The 20700-nt window shown below is 39.5% G+C and overlaps 2 protein-coding genes across 4 annotated transcripts; one reads left to right on the top strand and one right to left on the bottom strand.

Moving 5' to 3' along the window:
- Window positions 1-8907: 8907 nt before the first annotated feature.
- LOC131248296 (trihelix transcription factor ASIL2) lies at window positions 8908-10668 on the top strand. The gene has a single exon (XM_058248524.1). It carries the CDS (start codon window positions 9420-9422, stop codon window positions 10392-10394), a length of 975 nt encoding a protein of 324 aa, XP_058104507.1. The 5' UTR covers window positions 8908-9419; the 3' UTR covers window positions 10395-10668.
- A 3386-nt stretch (window positions 10669-14054) lies between these two features.
- Window positions 14055-20136, bottom strand: LOC131248295 (vesicle-associated protein 1-1-like). Of its 3 annotated transcripts, none has more exons than XM_058248521.1 (8): window positions 19906-20134; window positions 19726-19796; window positions 19549-19630; window positions 18650-18765; window positions 18405-18572; window positions 18252-18284; window positions 16167-16244; window positions 14055-14394 (listed from the first exon to the last, which is right to left on the bottom strand). In XM_058248521.1, exons 1-8 carry the CDS (start codon window positions 19955-19957, stop codon window positions 14287-14289), a joined length of 708 nt encoding a protein of 235 aa, XP_058104504.1. In that variant the 5' UTR covers window positions 19958-20134; the 3' UTR covers window positions 14055-14286. The 3 variants fall into 3 exon arrangements, with proteins under 3 accessions (XP_058104504.1, XP_058104505.1, XP_058104506.1); XM_058248523.1 differs by lacking the exon at window positions 14055-14394 and adding an exon at window positions 16333-16437 and having other exon boundaries at window positions 19906-20136; XM_058248522.1 differs by lacking the exon at window positions 16167-16244 and having other exon boundaries at window positions 19906-20135.
- Between the last annotated feature and the right edge of the window lie 564 nt (window positions 20137-20700).

The raw sequence follows: 20700 nt of genomic DNA, 5'->3' as shown, positions 1-20700 counted from the left end.
GTGGTCCACTTTAGCTTCCGCATATGCCTTGTATTTTTTTTTTTCTCACACCCTAAAATAATCTCACAAAATGGATATATAGTATGTGTGTGCACACACACACACAGTATGGTGGCCCCATGGAACTTGACCACATCAACATACCATTGAGGTGGGTGGTAGGTGCCAAGTGGACCACACCACAAAAAAGTAATGGGAATTGAACACCCACCATGGGAAATTTCTACATGAACATGCATTCAAATAGAGAAATTAAAGGTAACAAGCAAAGGCGCATAATTCTCAAGCTGTAAAAATTCAAGATGTTACATGTTATTAGCTTCGAGTTGGCTGATGATATATGAAAATCCCTTGAACTTCAACATATTACTAGATCTCAGTCTCAAATTAAGGTCATTCTGTATCTATAACTTCAAACACTGTAAAAAGGAATGTTACCTGTGATGGATCTCTTTCATTATGCTAATACCATTGCGGATAACCTAACATCAATTGGTTATCTGGTCCTAAAGAAGGATCTTGTTCTTTACATCCTTTGAACTCTCCCCAAGGAATATGGTGCTCTTTATATTCTACCTCCAAGTGACTCCATCACACTCAATAAACTCCATGCTCTCCTTTTTAAGTTAAGAATTCGGTATTGAAACTCAAAATGAATAGATTGCTTCTATTAAATCTCAAACAATGACGTTCTTCACAACCAACAATCAAGAAGGTTATCGTGGCCATGGTGAATTTTCTTCCATCAATTGAGGTCGTGGACATGGTTGTGATGAACCGGCTATCACAAATTCCAACAACTCCAATATATTCAATACTACACATTCACCTTGCTAGATTTGCAACAAGTTAAATCACTTCACATGAGATTATTTTTATTTAATAGATTATTTCTACTAAGGACATCATCATCTAGCTAAATTAATCATCATGGCAGCCTGTCATTAGTCCCCATCCACATGGTACATTGACTCCAGGGCCATTAATCATTCTAAAATGATTAACAAATTTATTTATACAATACAAATATCAAGAAGGTAGTCATATTTTGATGGGCAATGGTATGACACTTCGATTACTCATTTTGACTTTTTCATTCTTACCTCGCGAACTTATAACTTTAAAGTTAATAATGTCTTGCATGTACTCCAAATGTCCACTAACATCCTTTTTGTTCACCACTTTTGTAAGGATGATAATTGTTCTTTTATTTTTATTGATTCTTCTTATTTATTTATTTATTTATATCAAGGAAAACATCTCGAGGAAGGTGATCTTGGACAAGCAAAGTAAAAGTAGCCTTTATTCATTCCATATTAGCAAAAATCATTTTTTTCGACCGAGCCTTAAAATGATCTATAAACATAGATGAACCGCATGGATGAAACACATACATCATGGTGGGGCCCACGGAGCACCGACCACAGCCACCGGGCTGGTGGCAGGGGGAGTAGCCTATCCGTTTCCACTTGCAAGGAGTTCTATGGGGCCACTGTGATGTATATTTATTAAACACGCCGTTCATTCATTTTGAATGATCATTTGATGGCATTATCCCAAAAAAGATGCATAGTGAAAGCTTAAGTGGACCACACTATAGGAAGCAGTGGGAATTGAATACTTACCATTGAAAACTTCTTAGGGCCACGGTAGTAGTACCCAATTACCGTGGTAGTGCAGTGACGTGGCTAACTCATGTGGCCCTACCGTAATCTATGTGTTATATCCAGAAGTGGATTACGTCCGACCTTGGTCTCACCTTAAGCCTACGGCTGGATATGTATGGGGCTACTGTGGTGTATCTGTATATCCAAGGAGTCCTTATCTTTTCTAAAATCAATTAATATAGAGGCCACCGATGTATGTGTTTATCCATGTAATGTTAAGTTATAGGCCAAGGGGTAGATCCAACGCTCTAGCGGACCACACAGAGATGACACTTGAATTTAATGCAGCTTGCATTTATTGCAATCCAAGCTTAATATCTGGTCTGGTCCGGTAGAGCGTTGGATCTACATTTTTTTTTTTTAACCATGCCTTGGCAAAATATTAGAAAAGGGATGCACAGTGTGGACAAAAAGATACATCACGGTGATCTCCGTGTAGATTTGGTGAGACATTTAAAAGGTCGAACACAATCTACTTCCTTCAACCCCACTGCTTTCCATGTTATTGTCCACTTTAGCTTTTGCATATGCCTTGTATTTTTTTTTCTCACACCTTAAAATAATCTCACAAAATGTATAAATAGTGTGTGTACGTACACACACACACATTATGGTGCCCCATAGAACTTGACCACATCAACATACCATTGAGGTGGGTGGTGGGTGCCAAGTGGACCACCCCACAAAAAAGTAATGGGAATTGAACACCCACCATGGAAAATTTTTACATGAACATGTTTTCAAATAGAGAAATCAAAAGGTAACTAGTAAAGACGTAGAGTTCTCAAGTTGGTAAAATTTCAAGATGTTACATGTTGTTAGCCTCAAGTTGGTTGATGATATAAGAAAATCCCTTGAACTTCAATATATTACTAGATCTCAGTCTCAAAAGGCCATTCTCTATCGATAACTTCAAACACTAGAAAAAGGAATGTTACCTGTGATGGATCTCTTTCATTATGCTAATACCATTGCGGATAAGCTAACATCAATTGGTTATCTGGTCCTAACGAAGGATCTTGTTCTTTACATCCTTTGAACTCTCCCCAAGGAATATGGTGCTCTTTATATTCTACCTCCAAGTGACTCCACCACACTCAATAAACTCCATGCTCTCCTTTTAAGTTAAGAATTCGGTATTAAAACTCAAAATGAATAGATTGCTTCTATTAGATCTCTAAGAATGACGATCTTCACAACCAACAACTAAGAAGGTTATCGTGGCCATGGTGAATTTTCTTCCATCAATTGAGGTCGTGGACGTGGTTGTAATGAACCGGCTATCACAAATTCCAACAACTCCAATAAATTCAATACTACACATTCACCTTGCTAGATTTGCAACAAGTTAAATCACTTCACGTGAGATTGTTTTTATTTAATAGATTATTTCTACTAAGGACATCATCATCTAGCTAAATTAGTCATCATGGCAGCCTCTCATTAGTCCCCATCCACATGGTACATTGACTTCAGGGCCATTAATCATTCTAAAATGTTTGACAAATTTATTTATACAATAAAATATCAAGAAGGTAGTCATATTTTGACAGGCAATGGTATGACACTTCGATTACTCATCCTGACTTTTTCATTCTTACCTCACGAACTTATAACTTTATAGTTAGTAATGTCTTGCATGTATTCCAAATGTCCACTAACATACTTTTTGTTCACCATTTTTGTAAGGATGATAATTGTTCTTTTATTTTTATTGATTCTTCTTTTCTATTTATTTATTTATGTCAAGGAAAATATCTCGAGGAAGGTGATCTTGGACAGGCAAAGTAAAAGTAGCCTTTATTCACTATGTATTAGTAAAAATCACAAAGTAATAATTTTTTAAAAAAAAAACTTCTATGGTTTCTCTCTTCACTATTCATCTCTCCACTAACATTCAGTATTATCAATATGGACATCTCTCGCATGATGTTATGAGCCACAATTTTTTATTTGCCTTTAAGGCTCATATTCAAGTATCTCTTAGTGCTAAAGCTGTTAATGCACCCATTTATGTACCTTATTTGTCAATCACATGAGACCTTGTGTTATGTAGTCGGTTAAGCCCTTGCAAGCTGAAAATCGAAGACACAAGTGAAGGTGAAGTATCAAGGAACAAAATACAGGTAAAACGTGGTGCCTTGTGACCCTAACCCTTGACCCAAAATAACTTAAACCTTTAGATGATCTTAAACCCAATACGTAAAACCATTATTGATAATCCTTTAAGCCATAAGAGTCTAAATTGACCACCCTTAGATTAGATTTAGAGGTCCATTGTTGCTGAGAAAACTGCACAATGTCAACAACCTTCGGTCTGACCGAAAACTATTAAAACAGGATAGCATGCTAGGGCAGAATTTCGGATAATTCGGTTACAACCAAGTACCACCTTCGGTCTCACCGAAGACTACTTTCGATGTAATCAAAAGTGCCCAAATCTGTCCAACGGATTTCCTGTCTAATTCGGTTTGATCGAAATTCAAATTCAGTGCGACCGAACATAACTCGGTGTGATCAAACATGCACTCAGTACGACCGAAAACTAACTATTATAGATCTGTTGGAGACTTTTTCTTATAAATCTAGCAACTGGATCTTTATGAAAATGAGAGCTTTACCAAACCTCATAGGCTCTATCACAATGAGATCCACACTCTCTTCTTAGTGATTCTTCACTCTAATGATCATTCTAAGCTCTTATATAAGAAAACCATAATCTCAAACCCTATTTAGAGTTTACACACCATTTTTCTTGGCAATCCAAATGTCTATCAACATCTAAAATGTTCATAAAGTATAATCTTTAAAAAAATTTATTAGTTGTAAGAGATTCTACCCAACCTTCCATCACTTTGGTCACCGTATTAGAGCATCACATGCAAGTTGTTTGATCTTGGAGCTGAAATTTAGCGAAACATCAACAATATGATCGAAGGAGCAAATGGGAGTTGATTGAAGCACGAGAGAGCATCAATTAAGCGACTCAAGAAAGCACTATAAAAGAGGCTCAATCTGATAAGTGATCATATGTAAGAGTCTATATACATTGCTTCATTGTGTAGAATTGTGGTAAGAGTTTAAATTGTCAAACTCAATTAGATTCTTGTGTAGGACACTGACTCTTGTATAGGGCGCATAAATCAAAGTCCTTGTGTAAGTCACCAGACACGGGTGTGTACGTGTTAGTCTACATGGGAGTCTCTGATGCGTGTAAACGTAGATCCTTAAATTAGTGCTAAGGTTGTTGGTTAGCTTATAGAAAATCAATTAAAGCCTCTTGCGGGAGCATTCGACAGGAGTATACATCAGCAAATTTTTGTGTATGACCGAGGTTTGAGGAGAGTCTATAGAAAATCATGTAAAGTCTCTTGTGGGAGCCAATCCTTTTGTAGGATTGTAAAAGTTAGAGATGAAACTGATTTAGAACCTCCGATATTGAAATCCAATACACTCATTGGTTGAGTGCATCCATCAGGAGTGGAGTAGGGAAACTGAATTACTACACATGCTTGTGTTTGAGATTGTTATTTAAGCAGTTGTTTAATTATGCTTATTTGGTGAATATTTAATTATATATATGCATGATTAGATGAATTCTGTGTGTTAATAGTTAACACATCCCACACACACATGTACACTATCATATTTATAAACTAGTTACTTAATTGTTATATTCTTCATAATCTATGTGATTGGACCTTTTAATGGCTTGGAAGCCTCAGAGTTAATTGTTTTACTTAATTTAAATTGCACATTAGTTTAAGTATACAATTGTATTTAAAAGATATAATTTTTATTTGGTCCAAAGTAATCCCCCCACCCACCCCCCACCCAAGGACAATCATCATTCTTTTGCTCTGCCAAGATTCTACATGTAGTCGTAGTTTTCATTTCATGAAATTTCAAGAGCATTTCTTGCTATTAATCATTTAAGCAAATGTAATGTTATTTAAAGCTAGAAGCATACAAGAGAAGTCATTTGTACCAAACTATATCCAAGTATAATTGTTATGGTTTAATTTACATTTATACCTCACACCTCCTCATTTTTTGTTTCCCGCCTACCACATACCGCCCCTTTCTCCTTTCCAATTATTGAGACCACATCTATCCTTATGCCTAATAACCCACCCCCACCCAAGGCTCTTGCCCCAATGCACTAGGGCAAAGGATGATATCTTGAAACCCAAAGCTTTAATTCATCACTAAGTACCTGTTCCCTGAAGCTCTCCGAGTACCTTTACATCATCAAAGCCTACTAGGTATACCTAGGCCATGAAATCCTTGATTGTTATGCAGCCAAGGCTCTTGAATTTGATGCCCTATAACGACAATAAACATGGACCTCAGTCCCTCCTAGGTCTGGACAAAATGTGGTGGGTGGCAAGTGAATTATAAGGTGAAAAAACGTTCTTATGGCATTATTGACTGCTATGAAGTACGTCTTATTGCTAAAGGCTTCCATCAACAACACGAGGTTGACAGTGGCAATACCTTTATCCCTATTGTCAAGCATACTACAAGTAGGCTAGTACTCTTCGTCGCCTTTCGTATGGGTAACCCATTTGGCAGTTTGATATTTAGAATGCATTTTTGCATGGGGTCCTTACAAAGGAAGTTTATATGGAGCAACCCTAAAGTTTTGTGAATCCATCTTATGCCCATCATGTGTTTAGACTCAACAAAGTCTTCTATAAGCTTGGCAAGATACACGTGAGTGATATCTTCGGCTCACTATCTTCAAGGCCTTAGCATTGTAGCCTCCACTGCAAATACCTCTCATTTTGTTTGGCACTCAACTGAAGAATTAACTATTTTTCTCATATATGTAGATAATATTGTTCTTACTAATAATCACTAGGAGGCCATTTCCATACTCCTAACTGATCTCAGTCAACTTTTCACAATGAAAGATTTAGACCTACTTTATTATTTTCTTAGTAATGAATGTATTGTTCTTCGCCAAATATTGTCCTCACCCTATCCAAGTACATTCAAGACATCCTACATCGCATGAATATACGGGGTGCAAAACATTTATGCTCTCCGCTTATTTTGGGCTATAAATTTTCCAAGCACAATAGTGACCCCTTTGTCTAATCTTCACAAATATTGGAGTGTCATGGAAGCTCTAAATATATTACCTTAACAAGACCAGACATTACTTCTGTTGTTAACAAAGTATGTCAGTTCATACATGCTCCTCATTCGGCAAACTGGTTGGCAGACAAATGTATCATTTGCTTTCTCAAGGGCACCATCTCGCATGGCATCCGATTTCGCCAAAGACCCACTTAACATCATAACTTATCCTGATGTTGATGAGGCCGGGGATCTTGATGAACAAGGTTCCACCTCGAGGTTTGTGATTTTTTTTTCCACAACTTGATCTTGAGGATTGTTAAGAAACAACCCACCATTTCACCCTCTAATACTAAATCCGAGCATCGTTGACTTACCCTAATAACTATTGAGTTGTTTTGGATTTACATGGTGTTCTATGATTTAACAATTTTTTTTAAAAGATCCACATCTTCTCTAATGTGACAATATCAATGCCATTTGTCTCGCCTATAACCTGACTTATCAAGCGCGCACCAAGTATGTTGAGGTGGATTATCACCTCATCAGAGAAAATGTTACTTGAGTGATCTTATTGTCTGCTTTATCGACACAATTAATCAAGTGGCTAACATCTTCACTAAAGGCTTAAGTACTATTGGGTTTCACCTATTACAAGACAAGCTTCACGTCGCCAAATGACCATTTAGCTTGTAGGAGTATGTTAACATGTCTTTACTATCTGCTCTACTATTATTTCCAGACAGATAGAAAGATGGTCACGTGAATTTAAATTTTATTCAAAATTTAAAACTTTGTTGTAACTAACAACTATTTTAAGTACACATTTGTATCCAAACTCTACAAGAGCTTGTTTGGTTTTTCAATTACAACAGTAAATGGTTGTAAATGGGTAATGATCATTCACTTTAATTATGTGGTCACATCACTTACATGTAATTGTAATGATGACTTTGCATTGTTTTATAGTTTGATTTTCCAATTACATCATTAAATTGTTGTGGCTATAATGATGATTTTGCATTGTTTTACAGTTTGATTTTCCAATTACATCATTAAATTGTTGTAAATGGGTAATGATTGTTTACTCTTGTAATTATATGATCACATCACTTGCATTTAATTGGAACAAAGATTTTACATTGTTTTCACCCGGGGAATGGCTGTAACAATTGTAGGCTTTTACGGCATAAAAATTGTAGTGATTATAATATTCTTTACCAACCTTTACAAGTGTTTTTGACACTTAATTTAGGAGTTATAAATCCTGCGTTTTTCTTTCTTTCTTTTTTACACACACTCACACCCGCACACGTAGGCACTCACACCACAATCGGGTTTCACTACGATGGGTACTCCCATGACCTCATGTTAGTCTACTACCAAGTCATGAGTAAAGACCCCGTTTAAACAAATACTTAGAAGTAATAGTGATTGATTATTTACTTTAAAAACCAAACAAGCTCTGAATGACAATAGGTCCATGAAATTCAAAAAAGAATTGGCTTTTCATACACCAAATGGCTCTTTAGGCCCAACCATGTAAATGCCTTATTTGATGTGGGTCGGATAGGTCCAAAGATAGGTTCCAAACCCATTCGAACCAGGGTCCCGAAAGACCGAACACAATCAGCCCGGGAGATGTAGGAACTAACCCGGACCTAACCCAGGCAACGGTTCATAAAACGCGTCAAAATAGTGAACCGCTAGGATCTTTCAATCTGCTATTTTTCTGGATCACGGTCTACTGAGACCGGGCCCACGACGTGCACACAACATTCTCCATTCTGAACCCACATCTCAACTAAGAGGTACTTTGATACTCAAGCAGACTGTGATGGATGATACACAGGCAGTTGGAAATTACTAAAAAAATTACACACGTGAACTACAAGTAATTTAAAATAAACCGTCCAAATTAAGAATACTATCTTAGATGTATCATGCCAAAAAAACTACTCTTATTTGGTTATTTAATTTCTAAGTTGTTGGATATTATTTCACGACTAAAAATGAAAAAGACCCAACGGTCTTATCTAAAAGAATAAGTGTCCATAAAGCAGAGACTAGGATTGTGTAAATAATTTTATTTTTATAGTTTAACTTTGAGTGATTGGATTAAAAAGTTCAGTCAATTGAGTTTAATTAATTCTTTGCCACACGTATCATTTCTAAGTGCCTGCATATCAAGTGCCATACGCAGCAAGAGTATCAAATAATTATCCGTTCTAATCAGCTTAGCTTGGCTGAAGCCGCTAAGCCAAAACGAAATGCTCCCTGTATGAGGAAGTACTCAGGCCAGAAAACCGACCTGCAAGAAGCCGGCATCTATGCCACCGTGCCGGTACCAGTTTCCTCACCCGCCAATGTCAACTGGCCACGTAGCAAATCGCACCTCGTCTTCCCTCCACGTGTCCATTCCACTCCCGGATATAAACGGGAGCCGTCAAACGCCCGGTCTCCGTCAAACACCCAAAATAATAAAATAATCAGGCGTCAAAACGCCCGTCAAGATTCTCCGGTCGGCAAACCTCCCAATACCTTCATCGTCCTTCCATTCCCCCCAAAACCCATCTGCCTTCTCTCTCTCTCTCTCCCCTCCCATCCTCCTCCATTTCCGTCCATCACCGTTAGAAATTCCGTCAGCTCTGTTATCACGCCATCCCAATGTCCCCAAACCCGATGGAGGAAGAGGAAGAGGAAGAGGAATCCGAACCCGAATCGTCTGACAACGAAGAGATCCAATCCCACCCTAACGGCCGTCTAACGGCATCGTCACAGCCAGTAACGGTAGCTGCCCCGCCCTACCACCAGCAGCAGCACCACCACCATCAAACCCTAACCCTAGCTCTTCCCATTCAAAATCCTTCTAGGGCTCCGGCGGCCACGAGCGGCCGTGAGGACTGCTGGAGCGAGGGCGCCACCGGCATGCTAATTGACGCCTGGGGCGAACGATACCTGGAGCTGAGCCGGGGAAACCTCAAGCAGAAGCACTGGAAGGATGTAGCGGACATCGTCAGCAGCCGCGACGACTACACCAAGCCCCTGAAGACCGATGTCCAATGCAAGAACCGCATCGACACCGTTAAAAAGAAGTACAAGATCGAGAAGGCCAAGATCGCCTCTGGCTCGGGCCCCAGCAAGTGGGTCTTCTTCACCAAGCTCGACCGCCTCATCGGCGGTCCGCCTCGCAAGCCAAACACCGCCGCGGCGCCCATGCCCACCACGCCCACAATCCCGATCTCCGTGTCGAAGCCAGCCATTGGAATTCCCGTCCAGCGGCCCCCACTGCAGCAGCAGATGCCGGGGTCCTCCAATTCCGCCGGGCCGGATTCATCTGACAGCTTCCCGCCCGTGACCGTGAATGGGAAGAAGCGGCGGATCGAGAGGGGCTCGGCTCAGGCCCGGGCGGGTAATTCTGTTAGGGAGCTGACGCGGGCTGTCCTGGAATTTGGGGAGGTTTATGAGCGCGTGGAGCGGTCTAAGCTGCAGCAGGTGATGGAGATGGAACAGCAGCGGATGGTGTTTGCCAAGGAGCTGGAATTACAAAGGATGCAGTTCTTTATGAAGACGCAGTTGGAGCTCGCCCAGATGAAGCATGGGAGGACTGGGATTAGTAATAACAGTAATAACACAGGTTAGGGATTTTTATGCTTTTCTTTTGATTTTATTTTATTTTTTTCCTAGTTAGAGACAGCTGGGAGAGGATCTGATGCTGTTATTGTTAATACCCAGATGAGATTTTTAATGAAAATCTCTGTTGGATGGATAAAGATCTGTTTTTTTTTTTTTTTTTTTTTTGGTGAAATGGGGGTTTTTAGATTCAGAACAGAAGATGGTAACAGTGCCGGATTGGATTAATGTATGATTAGTTTGGGTTCCTTTCTTATAATTAATAGAAAGGGTTAGATATTGATCTTGTGGGAGGATGCGTTTGGATGCACTATCGAATTGAATTTTTAGTTACAATTGGAAATAACCAAATTGAGATCTCCTTGGCATTCATTTAGAGGATTTGAGCTCCAAATTGATTTGCTTTGCCTTCAAGTTGGACTTGAATTAAATGTAGTTGCAATTTGAGGGTTACTCCCTCATTTTGAATGCTGGTGAACACTGATTAAACTGGATTTTCACAAAGCCCTAAGGCCTGTTTGGGTGCCACTTAAACATGAAATGTGAGTTCATCTCTTGGATGCAATTTGTGTGCTACTTCCTCATTTTTATACTGGGGAGCATTGATTAAACTGAATTTTTGCAGAGCCTTAGGGCTCGATTGAACGCCAACTTCTGCAAAAGGGGTTCTCCCACAAAAGCAAGTCCGGATTGACTTTGTTGGTCGATTTTCTGAAAACTTAGCATCTATTTCGATGGGTGGGAGATCAAATGGGGTTTGTGAAGGTGCATCCAAACGCTCAACGGGTTTGGCTCAAAATGGTGCTTAGGTATCTAACTGGCCCTTAAAGTCCTATTTGGGTTCCACTTAAAAAATGAGTTCATCTCATTTTACTTAATTGTAATTGTGTATTAGAGTTAATATTTCTTTTTTGGTAAGGATTAAAAATAGCCTTGATAACCAACAATTGTGATCTCCACTACATAATTAATATTAACTAAAATGGGAGGAGCTCGTTTTTTAAGTGAAACCCAAATGAACAGTTGGCTGGAATGGAGAGATCTTGGAAATAAGGAATTTTCCTTTTAAAGCAGTTCCAGAGTAGTTTGGAGATTTAATCCGAAATTAGAGTTTATAGAATGAGAGGAACTGATTTTTAAGTTAACCGCCAGCATCCTCATTGATTCATTTTGGAACTCTCTCTCTCTGTCTCTCTCTGTCTCTCTCTCCATCGCTCCCATGCTTGGTCCCATGCTTATTTTAATGTACAGTTTGAATGAAGAGACCTTGAGGTCAAGGAGGAATTTTCCTTGTAAAACAGTTCTACAGTAGTTTGGAGATTTAAGAGTACACAAAACACAGCATCCAATCCATGAAAGCAGTGACCCCATCTTACGGAGGTCATCACTATAAATGGTAAAAAGCATCCATAGCCTAATAAGGAGATTAGTAATGTACCTTGCAGCTGTGTTAATATGGAAGGTGGGCCCACCCATCGTATGACATGCCAGTGATTGTTCATCATTTAGGGCGATTGGTTTCTGACTGACTGAGGTTTCTGACTAACTCAACAAAGACATGTATAAGGACCGTGTTTGCTGCTGTATCGATCCAAACATCATCTCCCTGTTGCAGAAGAGAGCGGATGGAATTGTAGAGCTGTGGTGAAATGGATTTCTTCCAATTTGGCAATGTCCTCATCTTTTTCCATCTTTGTTGTAAGAAATGAGAATTGGAGCCGGCTCCCATCTCCATCTTCAGAGTAACATAATCCTGGAGTTGTATGGATTATGGAAATGTTAACAGCCTAAATTCATGACTGTCATCACAATTTTTAGTAATGGCTGAGATGTCGTAAGGGAAGTGCATTGGGAAGGAAAGAATGAAACTATCAAACCTGTTTTTGAATTTATTATTATTATTTTTTTCCATCTATCAACGGTTTTTCAACCACAGTTGGCATGAATCTTAATAAAAACAAGCTGAGGGCTGCCCAAGAAAACTAGCCGTTACAACCTAATCCTTCTCACATGCATCACACATGTGCCACATGTGAATGTGCCATAAGCGAGACTGTCCATCTTCAAGCACCCAACAATGTCCACATGCGCCAACATGTAATGTTCAACTGACATGTGGTGGCGCTCTGAAACTTCTGTCGACCAGCATTTTGCACATGCCACTAGCAAACAGCAGTTAATGCTGCAGAATAAATCCATTCAGACGACCAGCATTTTGCACATGCCACTAGCAAACAGCAGTTAATGCTGCAGAATAAATCCATTCAGACAGGCTTAGGCCGAACAAACGTGTTCAGATTAGCTTAAACCAAGTAGAGCTTTGATGGCTGTTTTATTTTAACCGTCCATGTGCGTATCACCAATTAGATGATTAAGATGTTGACCATGCATTCTGGGGGCCTACTTTGAACCGTTCTAGTCACCGTACACAGGCAAGATGTGCTGTGGCAGTTGAGGCAAGCCACAAATCTCGGCAAGATGTTCAGCGGCAATCAAGGCAAGCTAGAAATTCGGTGGCATGGCAGGCTACCAAACCAATCTCAATCTCACACCTACTAGTGGGTCTGACACCTTGTGATCATTTCTCTAAAAATGGGTTCCACTAATTGGACCAACCGCCTGCAAAAACTCCAAAAATAAGGCCGATTGGAAGTTCATAGCCGTCCAGTCCAATTCAATCTCTCATTTTGGGACAGTCACATGTGGAGCAACAGCCATTAAGCATTCTATTTTTGGACGATCACATGGTTAGAAATTGCCCATCTGCTGCGAAATTTTATCCACTGACCCATCCATGAGGTGGTCTATCTATCAGTTGTGCAATCCAGACCGCACAGATTTGGTAACCATGTGGGTGGCATGAGTTGCTAGCATTTGCTAAATGGGGATGCAAAGATACACCAATCCACCATCACAATACACAGCAGGGCCCACCTGCATGCAGGTCGGACCAACCGTACAGAGAGAATGAAAGTGCATATACTCTGTTTTCCTGTGAGATAAATCATAACCCCATGGTTCGTGGCATGGCCCCCATGTTTGGCACAAACAACCTACCCCCTATTGAGAATTACATCAATTGAATCGAAGCTAACAATAACAGAAGTCGAAAATGATTACACATGTTCCAGTGTTTATGGATTGCCATACGTTTGAACTTCTTTGGGGTCCACCATGATGCTTTTGAAGAATCCAAACCCAGAATCAGGTGCGCCGCTTCATGTTTGCCATGCATCCAAAAGCTGGACTGATGCAGAACTAGGTGCATCCCAAAAACTAGGTGATCCAAACCACACCACAGGAAACATGGTAAAATCATGCCAAAAAGCTCCAAATTCACATGCTGTAGCCCAGCTGAGTTCTGGACGGGCTGATATTCGGTGTCCCGTCATTCTTGATGGCATATATAGATCAGGTTGGACCCCACACAATTTTGAAGTTTCTATGGCCAGGTGCCCCCCTCCCATTGTACCATGTACCCACCTGAGTCTTGAGTTCTGCAGCTAACATGGGGTGTCACATCTGATGGTCAGTTTGGATAGAATAAAAACGATACAGTGGACCCCACAAAGTGAATGTATGGCAACTCCCATACAACCGAACACATATGATCATTCCACATCCCAAGTAAGAGCGATAGATATTTAAAAAGAGGAAAGAAAGAGGAAAGAAAAAAGTGGGAACAAAGTTACTAGAATGGGCCCTTGACAAAGCAGGCATTACACATACAAGCTTTTTGCTTAACAATTACAAAGTCTCAAACCCCTTGAAATGTCTTCTCTATCTGTGCAAAGACTCCCAACACAACAAATAACCATGATCATCATTTTCTTCTTTCTTGGTGTGGGAGTGATTAGAGAACGGAAAAAAAAACAAGTAGGAAAACATCCAAACTGGCGATTCATGTCCTGAAAAGATACCCGAAGAGGAAGCCTACCAAGCCAATAAGCATCACATACAGGAAGGAGAAACCGCCACGTCTCTTATTGCCTTCTCGCCTCAAAAGTTCCTAAACAAAGTAGTCACAGAACAATAAACAACGTTTTTCTTCGAAGAGGAAAAAGAAGTCCATGGGAATACGATTGGGAAGTGCATTTGTACTACCTGTGTATGAATATGCAAGCCTGTGTGCGAATGGTTATATTTTTTGGGCCATGAGTGGCTTCATTCTGTAGGGTGAACTGTTCTGCCATCTAAACAACCCACTCCCATTTCTCACGTTCTTTTGATGGATTAAGGGTGCACAGGCATTGGCCCAAATGGTCTCGCTTGGAGCCAGTTTGACAGACTTTCACCCTTCCGCTCAATGTGCAAATAGAGTTTTCACATTTTCCAAATAAAATGCAATTTTCCAATTAAGGTATCTGCCATTTTTTTGTTACCAAAAAAGAACAGGATGATGATGATGTAACTGTTTTCAGTTGTTTTCACAGTCTAGTATGAGCCCTTTTCACATTTTGGCCCTTGATAGAGTGGAATGGCGGAATAGGATTCACGTAGTCAACTCCAATTAATTGAGATAAGGCTTATGATGATGATGATGATGATGACAATGGAAAAGTACTGCCATTTGGTTACCAAAAAAAGGGCGTGCAATTTGGCTACCCAAAAAAAACGCATTTGCCATTTGTGACCTTCTAATGGGAACCTAAAGTAGCTTCAGCAGTGTTGTTTTACTATCCGAGTATATCAGTTTGATTCTAGGGAACACAAATAGTCTTCTCAGAGACAAAAAAGTAATGAAAAAGGGCGGTCTTAAGCATCTGTGAGAAATTCAAAGTACCCAGCAAAGTAGCTTTTCATATTTTTTATACGGGAAATATCTAAGCTATCTGCTTTAATAAGTATTGATGATTACCACTAAGTGCTGTCGCCTAGTAAGGATAGTGTCATGTTTCTTTAGTTTATGTGCCATAAAAGAGAAACTCAGCATGAGGATAGTTGTATATGGCGCCAAACTATGAGGTGTCGCACTGTAAGCAATAGCAATTACATCATGAGCAGTTGTACTGGATCATCATCATCATCATCTTAGCTTTATCCAACTAATTGGGGTCTGCTACATGAATCATTTTCTGCCATTCCACTCAATCAAGGGCAGCAGATGTACTGGATGGATGTAGAAATACCGAACTCTCAGCGTCGGCCACAAGTTTAAGAACCACTTTTTCAACTTCGTGATTTTTATTTTATTTTTTGAAAGGTGAGAAACACACACACTACCACCCCACACGCATGGGTTCTCAAACCCTTGACCTCGGATATGAAACAAACAATAGGATAGAAGCCAATACATATGATAAAAGACACAGCAGAACAAAGCAGAGTATAGTAACTAAAAGTCCCATTAAGAACCAAACAGTCAATATGGTAAAAATAATATAATCCCCCAGTCTTCGTTTTGTATGGTTCACTTTTTTTCCTTAATGAAATCCTCTTTGTTTGCTTATCCAAAAAAAAAAAAAAAAAAACCCCAACATGGTATAAATAATATAGTCCAAAAACAGCTTCCAAGAATATAAAGCATGAGAACTGACAACCTACAGGCAACAGTACCCACCTTGTGGTACTGTACCATTTTTCCACCAATATGCCAATTGGTCGATGTCCTACACAAGTGGCAGGTTGGCAGAAAAATTGGTATGGTACCACAAGTTGTGGTACCGTGTTGGTAGGTGTTCAGTTCCCATAAAGCACAACCTCCATTCAGTCATTTACTTAATCAATGGGTTGTCCATAAATATAAAAAATTTCATGAGGAATTGGGAAAAACTTCCTCACCAGTTCCTGACAAAGTTTATTATTCACTCGAATGGCAGAATTTTTCTCATCTGTAAGGCTTGAAATCACAGCCTTCACCTGGAAAGGAACTTTAAATATTATATTTCTTTACAATACAATGTACCGGATATGCATCAAACACTCAATTTTAAAACAGAATGCTCACAGATAACTATCCTGAATGAACCATATATGTAGAAAAGTGTATCAAGAAGTTCATGTGCACAAACACAGAGAATCTGGTCCCAGTAGAATTACAAGTAGCCCTTTTCTAAAGGACAAACAATAAAACAGTAAGTGAAGATCAACAAAGCAGAAAGACAACTGAAAATGCAAAACACACAGATAGACACGAATTCAACTCTCTCAAACAAGATGCAATCAATATTCAATGTCATTGGATAAAACTACCTTTGCAGCTATCAAGACATTGCCGTTCTGAAAATTTGAACAGGTTTCAGTAGTTATTGCAACAGTTCGGCATTTTGCACCAACAACTGCAGCATCTTTTTACAATTATGAATAACTCAGAAACTCAAAATATAAAAACTGAAAATTTTCACATCTGTCTGCTGTTAAAAAGTGGAGCAATTAGAAAGGTCGCCCTCTGAGATTAATTTAGGGCGATGATAGTTAGCAAGCAAAAGAAATGTATGAAATGAAATATGCATGATGGTTCTTCATAATTTCAACATAGTTTCATTAAACATAAACAAATGATGCTAACAAAAAGCAATATTATGATGCTAAGAAAATGGAATACAGTCAAACCTTCTTACTGCCTCTTAGGCAGAAACAAAAAAGTGCCAAATGCATTGAATACTAAGGCACAACATGTGTATATTGTTAATTGTCTTCATCATACCCATGCTAGGCACTCCATGGTCAAGAAATGTCACATTCACAGGATGAGCATAGCTAAAATGAGGATGTTGAGATAGATGAGTTGCAAGACAAGGATTTAGTTAGAAATAAAGGCATCGAGGGAATTGGGAGTAGCACCAATAGGTAATAAGATGAGGAAAAGTAGACTAAGATGGTATGGTCATGTGAAACAGAGACCAAGAATTGTGACAGTTAGGAGTGGGAGGCTCTAAAAGGGCAAGGGGAAAGCCCAAAATGTCGTGGGTGGAGGTAGTAAGAAAAGACTTTATGACCCATCATCTGACTAAAGTTATGGCCCTTGATAGAGTGGAATGGCAGAGCAGGATTCGTGTAGCCAACCCCAATTAATTGGGAATGGGGATAAGGCTTAGATGATGATGATGAATCCAGGAATCCAGTTTTAAGACTCAAACTACAACCTTAGAAAAATGTGTAGAGACTGAAGAATGAAAAGCCCAATAAGTTGTATTTGATCTACACTATAGCATATTCAGGGTAGGGTTTCTAATGACTAGACTAAACCAATGGAAAACTTAGTTGCTTTAAAACACATCATCTTTCCACTCTTCGTAGCTTTCCACAAAAGACAAAACATACCAATGACTATTTCAGGTCCACACTTGGCTAACCAGTACCACATTCAATACAAGTTTCATGATTCACAACTAGAAAAAATGCCTATCCAATAAAAGAGAGTATTAATCTGAAACTCGCATGTCAATTGGAGGGAAAATGGATATGGTAAGGAACAAACAACCTTATAAGTGCACTTCTCCGAGTTGCAACATGTGCAGTCCATGAATCACTTGAGTATGTAACCTCGCATAAAGACTTACATCCTAACTAGGAGGATGTTTCTTTGTCCATGAAAGATGTTGCCCATAGATAATTGTTCTCAATTTTCAAAGGTACTAAAGCTTTCAAATACCAAAGACCAAGTTAAACTAAGTTGCTTAACCAAACATGTAATGGGCCTGGCCCATTTGAATACACCTGGCATGTTAGGCCCAACAGTTATAGTTCAAATTTTGGGCCTGAAACCTCTCGTGGCTCAACAAATGTGTATCCTAACGTACAAGGTCAAGCAAATGTCCACTGTCATGCAGTCACAATTTCACATCAGGTCATCACATGCTTATAGTTATACACTCATAATTCATGATTATTTAAACCTTTCTCCTGAAATCCAACAAAACTAACCTCTGAAGATTTGTCTTGAGGCTCAAGTGAAACCTACAACCATAATACATGAGCATGTGAGCAAGGATTTTTTAAACTAAAATATTAATACAAATATAAATAAATAAATAATATCTTTGGAATCAAGTAAACCGGGACACCTCAAACACTCACATGAGAAAAATCCAAAGCATTTGAATTCCTGTTATCCAATGAAGAAGCCCTAGGTGGTGATGAATCTTCATCGGATCCTTCCATAACTGGTGAGGGCAGTTGTAGTGGAGCAACGTAAACGACTCTTAATTTGCACTCCTCAACAAGATTCCCTGACTCCTTGTTAAACTATTAGAAAAAAAATGACCTAAGTTAAAACCAAAGCCATCCAATTCTCAAATATGAGCGTGCACTCTAAATACTACCATTTCTGGTGTAATGTCCTTTGCAATCATGCCTGGATTTGCAACAACACTCTGAAGGAGAAACTTGTCTTTGCATCGCATGTCAGGGGGCGCCTCTCGTTGCCCTTGCATCACAACTGTTTTTTTTTTTTTTGGAGAAAAAAGATACAGAATTAGGAACGAGGGTTTATACATGTGTTCACCTCAATTCACTGCATTGTGTGAACTCATCACATTACACGTTGCATGCATGCACAACCCAGACCATCCAAATCATGGGTCCCATTGAGATACAGCATGGCCTAAAAAAGAACATACTGATTCAACTATTTTTAACACTGATTTGTCGGAATTGAATAGGCAGTTGAAAATGAAATTGTCAGTCGTCTAAATTTGATGGGCAAAATTATATGCCTAGGATCATCCAATCAGTCATTTCTAATCTATGCTCCATCAGTGATGGGGTCCGCAATTTTTCAGGTCTAGATTGGCACGCACGTACACCTTGTATACCATGGATTGGTTGCCACAATTTTCTTGAGGGCCTTAGTCCAATGAACATTTGCTACAAAGCAGTAAATGATGGCTAGTTATCAACAACACGAGTCGCATACATGCACCCTATTCCAGGCCATCAAAACCATGCACCTGTTGTGGATAGAGCACACATACAATTCTGCCAGTAGAGTCAGTGTCAATCAAATGGATAAGAAAATGGTCAGCGGCCCAAGTTCAACAGTTGAAATTGGATGGTTATGATCATCCAATCAGTGTGATTTTCAGGCTCGATTTTTTAAGATGGCCCACGAATTTAACTTGACATTATTTCAATGCAGTCTATCCCAGAACATAAAAAATAAAAAAAATAAAAAATAAAAAAATAAAAAATAAAAAAAAACCATACAGATGCAGATGAATACCAGTAACATCACATGTAGACTGAGGCATGACGATTCCGGCGTTGGGTCGGACACAATACTTCTTCGGATTCGTCGTCTTGACCTTAGAAAATCAAGAAATTCGTCATGAATTTACAATCTCTATCAGCAAAATCACTCTTTTTTTAGTGAAAGAAAAGGCGGGAACGGATTGTATACCTTGAAAGCCACATAGTTATCTGTCTTATTTGATAACTGAAGAGGACATGAAATCTGCTTATTCAGTTCAACTTCTCGAAATTTTTTAAAAAAGAAGAAGAAGAAGAAGAAGAAGAGAGAATTAGGGCATAAATCCAAACCGTATAAAAATAAAGAACGGATCTAAGAAAGGAGAGTTACAAGGAAATTTGAGTTCTTGAGGTTCGATGCCGAGTAGCTCTCCGAAAGCCATGTCGATGGCTCTGGAAATCCCGAGTCGAAATCGGTTTTGAAAAACACCGGAGGGAGGCGGATTCCGGTTTGCGGACGTTGGAAAGCGGTTTTCTAAGAGCTTTTCGCTTTCCTATCGATCCTTCTATCTGTTTTTCCTTTGGAAGGGCGCTTTTAGAAGAGAAAGCATAGCTGCAGAGCATATCAGTTGGGACGGGGGACCGGTCAGGTGTTTGCGCCTACGGCACTCGAACTCTGTGTGGCCCACCGTATTGTACGTATGAAATCCACCCCGTCCATCAAGTGCAGTCATCGGGGTTAGATTCTGGGACGAAAAATAAATGGGACCCAAAACTTATGTGAACCACACCACATGGAACGGTGGGGATGGGGACCCACCATGAAAAATTCCAGACCCTGTGTGGGGTCTACCGTTGATTTTATATGCCATCCAACCCGTTCATCAGGTCCTCCTCACCACGATGAACGGAAAATAAAAAATCACCCTGATAAAAACTTAGGTGGCCCACCTGATTTTTGGATTGGGCTATTTCTTTTAAAACTAACAGTAAACTCACATGGATGCACCTGATGGACGGAGTGGATGTCACACACGCAACATGGTGGGCCCCAAGAGCTCGGGTTCTGTAAGCGCTGGCTACAACACCTACCGGAGAAATCTCCAGTACCACCAGTTGGGCATCCTTTTAATATTCTAGAGATGGCATCCTTTTAATATTTTAGAGAAGAACTTTGATAATCTGG

The sequence above is a fragment of the Magnolia sinica genome, chromosome 6 (genome assembly GCF_029962835.1).
Source record: "Magnolia sinica isolate HGM2019 chromosome 6, MsV1, whole genome shotgun sequence".
Lineage (NCBI taxonomy): Eukaryota > Viridiplantae > Streptophyta > Magnoliopsida > Magnoliales > Magnoliaceae > Magnolia > Magnolia sinica.
Note: the sequence above shows the minus strand (reverse complement) of the source record. Positions and strands in the feature narration are given on the sequence as shown.